Raw genomic sequence first — 12,964 nt, forward strand, 5'->3', positions numbered from 1 at the left:
GGGGGAATACAATTTTATGATTATTTATACTTGTGATATACTCTTGTGTAGAAATGTTTTTCTGCTACTGAGAGCAATTATCTTTCACTAAAAGCAAATAGGCAAAAATAAAAGTAAACTTTAATAGGGGAAAGAGATGCTTTATTAGTACTTTCTCTTTTTGGTGAAAACAAAAACAACAACAAAAAAGAGTTGTTACAGGTTCCCAACAACCTGTAACTAAATAAACAACTCATATTCAAGGAGAAAAATTATTTTAAATCCTGAAGTCACTAATCTTAACTGGTTATTGGGAACAAATGCTTAAGACTGTTAGAAGCTAAGGGGATTTCTACAATCATATGAAGTTGGTAGAATTATTGCATTTGTTTTTCCATTGGTGAGAGTAACAATTTCTCTTTAAAAGTAAATGGTTGAACATAAATACTTTCTACTTGAAAATGCTGTGTTTTGGGCTAAACATTGTATAGGCATCATCATGTTCAGTTCTTAAAACAAATCAGAGAGAGTGTTATTCCCACTTCACAGACTAGAACACTGGGGCTTAGTGAGGTAAAATAGCCTATCATAGACAGGAAACGAAAAGCAGAACTGAAATTCAAACTCAGATTTTTTAAAAATATATTTTATTGGTTTTACACAGAGAGGAATTGAGAGGGACAGAGAGTTAGAAGTGTTGATGAGAGAGAAACAATGACCAGTTGCCTCCTGCACACCCCCCACTGGGGATGTGCCGGAAACCAAGGTACATGCCCTTGACCTGAATGGAACCTGGGACCTTTCAGTCCGCAGGCTGACGCTCTACCACTGAGCCAAACCGGTCCCGGCATCAAACTCAGATTTATTCCCTTTAAGATTTATGGTCTTAATTATTCCTTAATCTTTTAGGAAGCTTACCTAAGATTCCTGTGTTTCCTAGAGAGGTCAAGAGAAAAATTGACCAATGGTTTAAAATGTTAGGCTCGTCAGTAATAAACTTGTGAAAGGTATTTAGGTAAGCTTTTGAAAGGAGCTGCGGTTTCTCAATTAAGATGTTTTCCTTAAGTTATATCTGAGCAATCAAGCAAATATTACATAAAAACAACTTTGCAATTAATCAATAAGGGTGACTTGGTAACAGATTCCTCTTCAAGGAAAAGAAGGTGGCATTTTTGTTAAGTTGGAGATGCTGTGTCTCGGTAACAAAAGAAAGATGTGTACAATGATAGGTACCTTACTAAAGCTTTTCCCTTCCCCACTTCCTGGCTCAGTCTCTGAATTACAGCAGTTCTGTCTCAGCCTCCTGTCTGCCTCTAGGCCAGTAAGGACAAGGACAGTTGCCTTATCATTGTATCCTCAGTACCTAGCTCATCAACTTCAAAAGATGTGAAATCCCTGGAATATCAAACTGTCATCTTATTGGGATTTAAGTAGGACTTTGAAAAATAGTTTAAACCCTGAAGTCACTAATCTTAACCGGTTATTGGGAACAAATGCTTAAGATTGTTAGAAGAAAAGGGCTTCTACAATCATATGAAGTTGGTAGAATTCAAAGAGGCTCCTTAGTGACGGGGTTGAGTTAGGTGGAGAGAGATGACATGTGTAGGGTATAGGGCATACAAAGGGAGAAGGAAGGGGGAAAGTCTTGTCTATCCTATTTTTCCCCGATCAGAACCTGGGTCATGCAGCTTAGATTTAATCTGTTAGATGGCTCCAATTTTAACTCTACACTTTTGGGTAATGGGACTTGGAAAATTTATTTAGCTTCTCTGAGCCTGTATGTACTCATCTTGTAAAATAAGTACATTAGGAACTATACTGTGGGATTATAGTGAGGAAAGTAGCTGGAAAAGAATAATGGCACATGGGTGCCCAGTGTTCCTCCCTTTTCCATCTACAATGCATCCTGCTTCATTCTGGGATCAAAGTCAGAATGTATGTTCTAAACTGCGTGCACATACTTTAGAAAGTTTACTTAAAAAATAAGTAAGGCCTTTATGACGTGTGTGTGTGTGTGTGTGTGTGTGTGTGTGTGTGTGTGTGGTGTATGAAATATAGATTGAGGTTGGTTTTGGAGGGAAGAGAAGGTGAAAGAGACTTGGAGTAAAGTTACCATGATAGCTGTTCAGAAAACAACTTTTTTTTTTTTTTTGCGTATGAACACCTGGTTTAATGTGGGCCAATCTTGCATGAACAGTAAGGATATGTTATATAAATATACTTTAATTTAGAGATAAGTGGAAAGAATATTTTTATATTGGGTCTTATTGTCACAGTTTTGGTAATTAGTGCTAGAAATACAGTTTGATTGTAGGACTTAGACTTATTTAAGATATTTCTTACATTATTTGAAATACCTTCTTCAAGACCTTCTTGATGTCCTACAGAATTCATATCACACTCTTCTACTTGCTGTTCAGGCCCCTGTACCATTTCTTTTGCTAATATTTTTTCTCATTGTTCCTCTACTTGAATTATGTCCTTCCAAAGTGCTAACTTCTGGGCTACCTGCTCAGCTCCTCAAATGTCCCTTGCCAAAGTTCTGCACACACTTCAGGGTTTCTATCATTCTTTCTTTAAGTGAACCTCCCGGTTTTGTAGCCAAAAAGTGACCTTGCTGCTCGGAACAGCTGAAGTACTGATGAAGGGCTTACCTGAATTCCTGAAGCTTTTGATGGGAACAATGCCATAAATGAGATCAGACACTGAAAAAAAAAAATGTTGAAAAGATGCAAAACCACTTCCTTTTACCTTACAACTAGAAACCTACCTTATCTTTAAGGACAAACTAATTCATAGCTACCAAAGATTAATTTTCATGGAACATATTTGGGATTAATTAGACACTGAATGTTGAATAGATAAATTAATCATTATACGGAGACCTTTATTTTGATGCTTTTTTACCCTCTAACTTTTTCTTTTCCCCCCCTTAAGCTGGTCTATTTTGGGCTAAGTAACCAGATGGTGGTAGCTTTCAAGGAAGATAACACGATAGCATTCAAACACCTCTTCCTAAAAGAATATGTGAACCAACCAGATGACACGTATGCAGTTTACACACAGAGTGATGTATACAGTCAGATCATCTTCGCAGTGAACCAGGTAAATCAAGCGTCACTTTTTTTTTTTTTTAATGCATAGATACATTAATGGAATTTACTTGGTTTTCCCCTCTCCGGGGTGCATGTGCATTCTTTACTTGGGAGAAAGAACAGACTGAAAAACAGTTAGCAATGTATGTAATAGAAACTGACATTCCGATGGAGAAGGCTGAATATTTCTGTAATGTATAAATGACATGTATAAAATTATTTTAAGATGTTTTTAAAATATTGCCAACAAATTTTTATAAAACTGTAAATTGAGAAGAGTTTTTGGTCAGTAACACAGAGGCAGAAACTTGAAAGACTTAATTAAAAGAATCAGAATTCAGGCTTGTAAGAGAGCCTCAAAGGTTTAAAATTATTAACCACGACACTGGTTGTAAGTAGTCATTAAGTCCTCAGAGCTTATAGTTTCAGAGGCCCTTAATACTTAATGATAATATTCACTTTGCAGAGTGTATATAGCAACCAAGACCTGAAAGTTCTCGTAAAATATAAGTAAGGCCTTTATGTCATGCATGACAATGATCTTATTGTGACACGGATTAACTATAAAAAAAGTAAGCTTGTTTTTCATCTAGATGAGTCAAATTCCTTTTCTGTGTTTGTAATCAATTTGTTTTTGCTATAAATAGTTCTTTCTTAAGATCCTAAATCTCTTATTTGGTAGTATCATTGACAGTGTTCTTTTTTTTTTTTTTTTTTTTTTTTTAATCCTCCCATGAGAATATTTTTCCATTGATTTTTAGACAGAGAGAGAAAGACAGATTGATGTGAGAGAAACACATGAATTGGTTTCCTCCTGCATGAGCCCCCACCAGGGTCTGGTCAGGTACTTATCCTTGACCAAAATTGAACCCTGGACCCTTAGGTTCACAGGCCTACACTCTACCCACTGAGCCAAACGGGCTAGGGCTGAAAGTGTTCTTGAAGTCAGTATTTGCAACTTGGCTTAGTTTAAAAACTATTACAACTCTCCTTCAAACAACTGTTATAATGAAATCATGGCTCTTCATTATCTAGAGACAATTTCTGCACACTGAAATGATAAATTACTAAGATGAGATATGTAATTATGACACCAAAGTTTTCTGTTAGCATTCCATTGCAAGAATTGGCCCAATATCTACAGTAATAGAAACTAGCTGTATAAGTTGTTAAACAAAATTATGTCCTACAATTTGTAAGGAAAAATATATAATGCTGGAAATATTCAGTTTTGAGATTTTTGTTTTAAGCTTATTAAGTTTCTCTAAAGCTACCTTAAACCAAATTGGTAGTTGTTTTGTTTTGTGTGTTTTTTTTGGCAGGGGGGATAGAGGCAAGAAGCACACAATTCATTAAAATTCCTTCTAAAATGTATTTACTTTAATTAGTAGACTTAAACTTAGTTTTAAAAATATAGTACTACTTACCCTGGGGCCAGCATGGCTCAATGTTTGAGCATTGACCTATGAACCAGGAGGTCATGGTTCAGTTCCCAGTCAGAGCACATGCCTGGATTATGGGCTAACTCAGTGTGAGGCGTGTAGAACACAGCCAATCAATGATTCCCCCTCATGATTGATGTTTCTATCTCTCCCTCTTCCTTCCTCTCCGAAATCAATAAAAATATATTTATAAAAATACAGTACTATTTGGCATTCAGGCCATTCTATTTATCAGATTTCTACATTCTTTTTAGAACTGCGTGTAGATTCCTTACTCTAATATGTAAGTAGAAAATAATAATTGGAGTGGTTTACCTTGGGCAAATGATTACTTTCCATCTTCCAAGCAACTAGCATGTATTTTTAGCTAAAGATAAAAATATCTTGATCATAATTTCCATGAATAACTAAAGTTTTGTGGTTAATGAGGTCAGTCCTTCTACATGGCTCCAGAAAACTGAAAAGGGACAGTATGGACTGGTGTTAAAGAGGGAGCTTTGTTTGTTGTAAGGAGATATCCTGATAATTGAGATGATAGTTCCTAAGGAGAACTGACAGATGGAACAGTGGCTTCTTGATCTTAAAGGTATTTCCACGACTAATTAGTTATTCTGAAGGGATTAACCCCCAGATGTCCTCTAAATAGACCATCTCTAAGCTCATTCTGATCCAATGCTGGTTATAGCATCACTTTTGTTATTATATATGCTTATATATTTGAATGTCAGAACACTAGTTATTTTGTGGCTTTCCTCAACCACTTGTGGGTCATCTTTACTGAGTTCTTTTCTTTCATCTGCCCCTTACATTTGAGCAGTCTCCAGTGTAATGAGTGACATCCACAATGTCCTGTCCTCAACAGCCCTGATCAGCTCCTGCAGACTCAAGCCTATGGCTTCTATTATGGAGTTACTTCATCTCCTATTTGTTCTTCCTCTTTTCCTGCTGCCTTCTGTTTTTCTACCATTATCATCTTTTCCAAAGAACCCTGCCTTCTCATGATGTGCCTGAAATAGATTACTACCCTCAATATCTTTTACCCTTTTTCATGAAAGGGACTTTTTATCTCTTATGCTCCCTCTTCTTTCCTGTCCCCCTTATGAAACTACCAATTTGGCTCAGAGTGGCTATAGAAAGACTTAATTAATACACTATTTCCTTGAGTAGAAAATAAAAATCTCAAAATGTAATATCTCCAGCATTACACTATTTCCCCCTATATATAGGACACAATGCTGTTTAATAGTATGCTACTTTCATTATCAAAGATTTCTAATTTTTCCAATCTCAATGCCCTAATCACACATATTATCCTAATGGTTTCTGTGCATAGATTAGCTCTAGGAAGTGAAGAGCCACTGCAGCTTTATAATAATATTTTACCTCACCATTGGCTTGACACCTATTCCAGGCCTAATACTGTTCTAAGCACTGGGGTTAGAGCAGTGGACTTGATAAATTCCTAGTTCTGTGGAATTTACATTCTAATGGAAAAGATGGCTTTTAAACAAGTTTAACCAAATTATTTGATTTCATATAGTGGTGAGTGCAATGAAGTAAAATAAAGTAGCACAAGGCATTAATAGTACAGGGCGGTCAGAAAAGGCCTCTCTGAGGACTGAAAGTGTGAGGAAGAACATTTCAGGCTGAAATGTTCATATATAATAAACAAAAGTGATGTTATAACCAGCACTGGATCAGAATGAGCCTAGAGATTTACTCTATTACACACCAGCAAAGGCTAATGTTTATTCCCTTAAAATTGTAGCATCAGTTATGCATCAGATATTGGTTTTGGTTCAAAAATACAGTAGTGAACACATAGACAAAGTCAAGGAGGTCATATTCTAATAGGAAGAGATCAGCAATAAATACAGAAATAAATCATCTGTCAGTTGGTTCTTCGTTTAAGGAAAAACAAACAGAAGAAGCAGGCAGGGTGAAAAGGGTGGAGATGGTCAGGGAAGGCTTCTCTGAGAAGGTGATACAGGTGAGCAGAGAGTAGACAAAAGAGTGGTGAGGCAGCCCATGAAGATCTCAAGGAAGAAGCTTCCAGGAAGAAGGAGCAGAGTCTCAAACAGGTTCATGCTTAGGTGTCACTATTCTAAGGGTTTCACGTGTCTTAAATCACTTACTTTTTGTGATTGTAGTAAGGAAATATTTGTAACAGTCAAGTGATTTCTTTACAATGACAAGTCTGTGGTGAGAGTCTGGATTGGAAGCAGGGAAGTCAGGTTAACCAGATGAGACATGATGGAGGAGTGGTCCAGGGCGATAGCAGTGTAGGTAATGAGAAGTGGTCAGGTTTGGGATATAATCGGAAAGTAATGCATGATTTTCTGATGGATTAGAAATGGAGTAGGAGAGAAGAAGACTAAAGGATCATTTCCAAGACTTGCCTGGAAGGTGATTGACTCTTATGGAGTTGTTTGTGGAGAAGAAAAGTATTGTAGAAAGACAATTTTAGCTGTTTGTCCATCTGTGATTAAGCTTTCTCTTAGAAACCATAGGTAGATTGCTACGCACTTGTTTATGGAGTTTGGTGGAGAGGGCAGGGCTGGAGATATAAATGTGGATGTCATCAGCATATAGATGGTACAAAACATGGGACTGGCTGAGATCACCCATGGAAAGAATGTGGTTAAAGAGGTTGAAGACTGAATGCAAGGTACCTTGAGATGCAGAGGCTGGGAAGAGGGGATTCAGCTAAGGAGACTGAGAAGGAGCAGCCTGGATCCCAGAAGACAAGTGAAGAGAGTATCCCACGAAGGGGAAAGCACTCACCTGCATCACACACCATAGAGAAGTTAAGTTAGGTGAGCCCAGACAACCAAGCACGAAGCACTGAGCACTGGGAACTAAGGGTCGGATTTGGTAACATGCTCCTCCACAAGGCCAGCTCAGAATCAATTCCATGGGCCCATATCATCAATGATTCCCTTCAATGGTCACAGCATGTTCACGTGCATCCTTTAGTAGAATTATTTACCTGTGCCTATCCCATTAAATTATTAATTCCAAGAGACAGATACCATATCCTTATCTTTGGATCACTAAATGTGCCATGTTACATTGTTCAAAATAAGCTCTAAACTCCTTCGTTTTGTGTTTTTTATTCACGGAAATCCACCTTGTGGACACTTATTCCAAGATACCATGTGATTCTCATTTGTAAAAGTCACATTTTGTTTTATAGGATTCACCAGGATAGGGGAATATTGTGATGAAAATGACTAAGCTATATTCTTATGAAGATAAATATTAAAAACATATTTTTTAAGTAAAAAGTTTTGATGGTTAGATGGTACTTTATCCCCCTTCCAGTACTGCAGTAGTGGAGCAAAACTCTGACCATATAGGATGTAGGTCTAAGATAAAATAAATTTGTATCCACACTATACGTAAAAGCCAGTTTCTAGAACATAGTTCTTTAAAGGAGATTATGCCGTTTAAACCTTTAATTTTAAAGATAAGGAACCAGAAGCTCAGAAAAGTTTGTGATTTACCTGAGGTCATGGATTTGACACCTGAGCTCAGAACTCAAGTTCTTGAGTGCTCTTAGTCCCTCTGCTTGCTGCCTGGGGGCACAGTCCATGCCACGCACTGTGTGTGTCAGTGGGAGGGTCTCCACCCAGAGCAGAGGTGGGACCTTCCAGTTTCAAAGGCAGGGAGTGAGCGGGATCATGGCTTCACTTCTGTCCTGGCTGGCATCCCCACTTTCTGTTTCTCTTTTCGGTTGAAGTACTTGCAGCTACGCAACATCTCGATCGGGAACCATGCTTACGAGGAAAAGGGCGCGGAGCAGTCTGGTATGGCGATCTGTCAGAACTTCTACAAGCAAGGAAACATCTGTCCTGGAAACGATACCTTTGACATTGATCCCCAAATTGAAACTGGTAATGCTCTTCTATAAGCTGGACCTTCCACTTTTTATTCCTTGATTTATATTTTAAATCAGTAATTTCATCTCTGAAAACGTTGATTTGGTCTGTGCTAATGGGTCATCTGATAAACCATATAAAAGTTGTGTCAGTTAGATACTGTCCCAAGGTTTATTATTATTATTATTATTATTATTATTATTATTATTATTACCATTTTATGGAAGACTACAGAATGGCACAGAGAAGTAAGTGATAGCTCAAGATGGAGCTAATAAGAGGCAGAGCTGAAACCTGACCCAGGCTGTTGGGCACTATATTCCACTGCCTCTCACGCTGGATCAGCTAATTAAATAGGCAGATACTTTCCTTACAAGAAATTATGCTGCACACTCTTGATGTGTGCCCAGCTCCCTCTCTTTACTAGCATCTCACTATTCAGGATCTATGGGGGTGAAGTAGGGGGTAGGCTGGGGTAGGAATGAGAACCAGAATTTAGAAGAGCACAGCTTATTCTTAGGAGCAAAGTGTTATTTGCAAGTTGTGCCTGAAACATTAGCTCAGGACTAAATGTTAAAAAATAGGTATTAATCTTATTTATCAATGTCACCTCTGTCATTTAATAAAAAGAATAAGACATATTTGAATGCTTTCATCAGTATTGACTGGGACTTTTTTTTTTTTTTAAAGAGGAATAGTAACATACTACTGATTAGTAAATACCTTCTAAGGTGCTGTTTTCCTTTCAAAATGCTTACTGAGGAAAAATAGTCAACACATAATATTAGACAAGTAGATCCTTTATGCTTAGAAATTTTTTCTTTGACACTGCAAGTGCTTCAAACCTGTTTAGACATAATGAAGAAAAGAAAAGGGGTTGGGGGAGGAAGGTCTCCAAGTTTAGGTTTAAAGGCCAGGAGGGAAGATAGCATTCTATAGGAGACTAATGAGATCGAGGTTCAGAACTTTTTCCACTCCCACCCACTGCAGAAATGTAGCCACTTATGTCTTAAAAACAATTGAGTCATTGTAACCAAGAGGCCAGTATAGATGTCTAGCCTTTAAAATCTTAATTCAGAAAAGTACTAGAATCTGAATATTTAGTTTTGAATATATATATATATATATATATATATATATATATATATATATATATGTGTGTGTGTGTGTGTGTGTGTGTGTGTGTGTGTGTGTGTGTATGTATCATATATAATCTTCCCAAGATGTAGTTTTATTTATTTTGGCCACAATGTTATGTTTTGTTCCTGTCTGTGGCAGAATGTTTCTCCGTAGAGCCAGATGACACTTTTTACATTGGAACACCGGAGGAAAATAAACTCAACCTAACACTGGACTTTCACAGGTGAGGGAGGCAGGCGGGAGCGCGACTTCTGTTGTGAGTGTGTGTTCACTGCGCTGAGGTCTCTTCTGTTTTCTAGACTCCTAACAGTGGAGCTGACCTTTAAACTGAAGGCCATCAATCTGCAGACTATTCGTCATCACGAGCTCCCTGACTGTTACGACTTCACTCTGACTGTAAGAGTGGGCTGGGCCAGTTTGGTTCCCATCTGGAGAAGCGTGTTTTACCTAGTCATATGTTCCATCTACTTGCGTTAAGACATGATCAAATATCTAGGATGTTTAGGCTTGAATGTGCCTAAGGGGGGCATTGAAACAGCTAGCTCTATCTTGTTACAATAACTTGTTCCACTTGTTAATTAGCTTTCTTTTGTACTCCAGCCTAAGTCCTATGAGGACAGGAACCTTGTCTTGTTCATTGTTGTGTCTTTAGTACCAAGGCAAGTGTCTGGCACAGGGTAGGTGTTCAAATACAAAAGGAGAAGACTTTGTAGTGTCTAGCAGTTCCGTGGCTGTGTGCTTAAGTCCTTGGCAAGGGTTCTTGCTGAGTTTCCTTGCCATGAATGGATGTTTGTAACCTTTGGGTTATTGCTCACAGTGCCTTCCTTGTGCTGCCTCTGAATGTTCTGGTGAGTTTCTCCCCCTTCACTTCCATGTTCTCCACATGCAGTTGTAAATGGAGCTATTAATGCTCTCTAAAGAGCACAAGACACCTCTCATGTGAGTCTGGCACCTCACGAGGATCAGAGTCAGTAACCCAATGCTGGCTGGTCATATGCAGGAAAGCGTTTTATACAACTTGCTGTCATCTGATACAAATTCTGTTACTTTGGCAGTAGTCTTTGTCAAAAGCTATTTTCTCAGTTCTCAAATAATTGGCTGTAAGAAATCAAGCTCTCACAGCGTGGAGAGACCTGGAGAGTATCATGCTAAGTGAGATAAGTCAGTTAGAAAAAGATAAGTATCACATGATCTCACTCATCTGTAGAATCTAAATAACAAAATAAATGGATGTGCAGAGTGGATTGAGAGACATGGATGCATGGAACAGAGTGTGGAATCTCACAGGGAAGGTGGGGGAGGGTTGGAGGGTGGGAGGTAATCAATCAAAGACCTTGTATGCACATGTGCATGGCCCATGGACACAGACAGTAGGGTGCTGAAGACCTGGGGTTGGGGGCAGGGGCAGGCTGAAGGGGTCTAAGTGGGGGGGGAAAGGGACATAAGGAGTACTTTCAACAATAAATAATTATTTTAAAAAATCAAGTTCTCTGAGAATGAGGTTAAAAAATGTTCAGAACATAGTCTAATGTAGTAATCCTATATAATAAAAGGCTAATATGCAAATTGACTGAACAGTGGAATGACTGACCCTTTTACATGTGTTGACCACCAGGGGGCAGCCGATCAATGCAGGAGCTGCCCCCTGGTGGTCAGTGTGCTCCCACAGGGAGAGTGCTGCTCAGCCAGGAGCCAGGCTCACAGCTGGCAAGTGCAGTGGAGGTGTTCCTTGTTGGCACAACAAGGATGTCTGACTGACAGCTTAGGCCTGCTCCCCCTGGGCTCCCAGACTGCAAGAAGGCACAGGTCTGGCTGAGGGACTCTGGCAGTGGTGGTTAGGGGTAATCAGGCTGGTTGGGGGGGGGCAGTTAGGGGCGATCAGGTAGACAGGCAGGCGAGCAGTTAGGAGCCAGTGGTCCCAGATTGTGAGAGGGATGTCCAAGAGGTCCCAGATTGGAGAAGGTGCAGGCTGGGCTAAGGGGACCCTCCCCTTTCCCCATGCACAAATTTTGTGCACCAGGCCTTTAGTAATAAATAATATAATAATACAAGCATAAACTCTATGTTTTGTGTACTTACAGTTATAAGCCTACTTTTGCCCATCGCTGTATTTCCATTTCTCTAATTTTGGCCTTTATCTTATTGTTACTTTCTAGATGTGTTATCACATTCTTGATGTATTATTATCATTTTTGCTTTAGTCAATTATCTTTTGAAGCCAATTAAATAATAAGAAAACAGTATTTATATTTACCCACATAGTTACCAATTCCAGTGTGCTTCATTCCTTTGTGTAACTCCAGGCTTCTATCTGGCATCATTTTCCTTCTGCCTGAAGGGCCTCTTTTAACATTTTTTATAGTGCAGGCCTGCTGGTGATAAATTCTCTCAGCTTTTCTAGGTCTGAAAAAGTATTTGACCTTTATTTTTATTTATTTGTAACTATTAAATTTTAAATGTATTTATTGATTTTGAGAGAGAGAGAGAGAGAGAGAGAGAGAGAGAGAGAGACTTGTTGCCCCACTTATTTATGCATTCATTGGTTGATTCTTATATGTGCCCTGACTGGGGCTTGAACCTGCAACCTTGGCATATTGGGATAATGCTCTAACCAACTAAGCTAACAGCCAGGACTTCACCCTCATTCTTTTTTTTTTTTTTTTTTTTAAATATTTTTTTAAAAATATTTTATTGATTTTTTACAGTGAGGAAGGGAGAGAAAGATAGAGAGCTAGAAACATCGATGAGAGAGAAACATCGACCAGCTGCCTCTTGCACCCCCCCCACCGGTGTTGTGCCTGCAACCAACGCACATGCCTCTGACCGGAATCAAACCTGGGACCTTTCAGTCCGCAAACCGATGCTCTACCACTGAGCCAAACTGGTTTCGGCCACCCTCATTCTTAAAGAGAAGTTTCAGTGGATATAGAATTCTAGGTTTTACAGCCTCTGTACTTTAAAGTTGCTGCTCTTCTGGCTGGCATTGTTTCTGATGAGAAATCTGCTGTCATCTTCATCTTTGTTCTTCTTTATGCGATCTGTTTTCCCTCCTTCCTCCTCCCCCGCAGCTGTTTCTAAATTTTTATCTTTATATCAACAATTTGATAGTGACATTCCTTTGTGTTGTTTTCTTTATATTTCTGTGTATGGCATTATTGAACATTTTGGTTCTGTGGGTTTATAATTTTCATTATATTTGACATTTACTCAGCATTAGTTCTTCAAATATTTTTCTGTCTTTCCCCCCACTCACTGTTCAGAGATTCTAACTATAATACATGTGTATTTTGGCACTTGAAATATTCCCACAGCTTATTAATGCTCTCTTTTTTTTGTTTGTTTCATTTTTTAGTCTTTTTTCTTCTGTGTTTCATTAATTACTATTGCTATCTCTTCAAATCCACTAATACAGTGGTTGACAAACTCA

The 12,964-nt window shown here is 38.5% G+C and overlaps 1 protein-coding gene across 5 annotated transcripts in view; it reads left to right on the forward strand.

Annotated features, from left to right (window-relative positions):
* MCOLN3 (mucolipin TRP cation channel 3) overlaps window positions 1–12,964 on the forward strand; it is a 28,232-nt gene that overhangs the window by 4,827 nt on the left and 10,441 nt on the right. For all 5 annotated transcript variants that reach the window (XR_006742172.1, XM_036446667.2, XM_036446670.2 and 2 more), the window contains exons 3-6: window positions 2,917–3,084; window positions 8,259–8,412; window positions 9,676–9,760; window positions 9,837–9,933. Coding sequence is in view for 4 of the 5 variants with exons in the window: in XM_036446667.2 (XP_036302560.1) it covers window positions 2,917–3,084; window positions 8,259–8,412; window positions 9,676–9,760; window positions 9,837–9,933 (504 nt within the window). In the remaining variant the exon portion in view is untranslated. The remainder of the gene's footprint in view (window positions 1–2,916; window positions 3,085–8,258; window positions 8,413–9,675; window positions 9,761–9,836; window positions 9,934–12,964) is intronic.

This window comes from Pipistrellus kuhlii, unplaced genomic scaffold (genome assembly GCF_014108245.1).
Source record: "Pipistrellus kuhlii isolate mPipKuh1 unplaced genomic scaffold, mPipKuh1.p scaffold_m20_p_2, whole genome shotgun sequence".
NCBI classification, from domain to species: Eukaryota; Metazoa; Chordata; class Mammalia; order Chiroptera; family Vespertilionidae; genus Pipistrellus; species Pipistrellus kuhlii.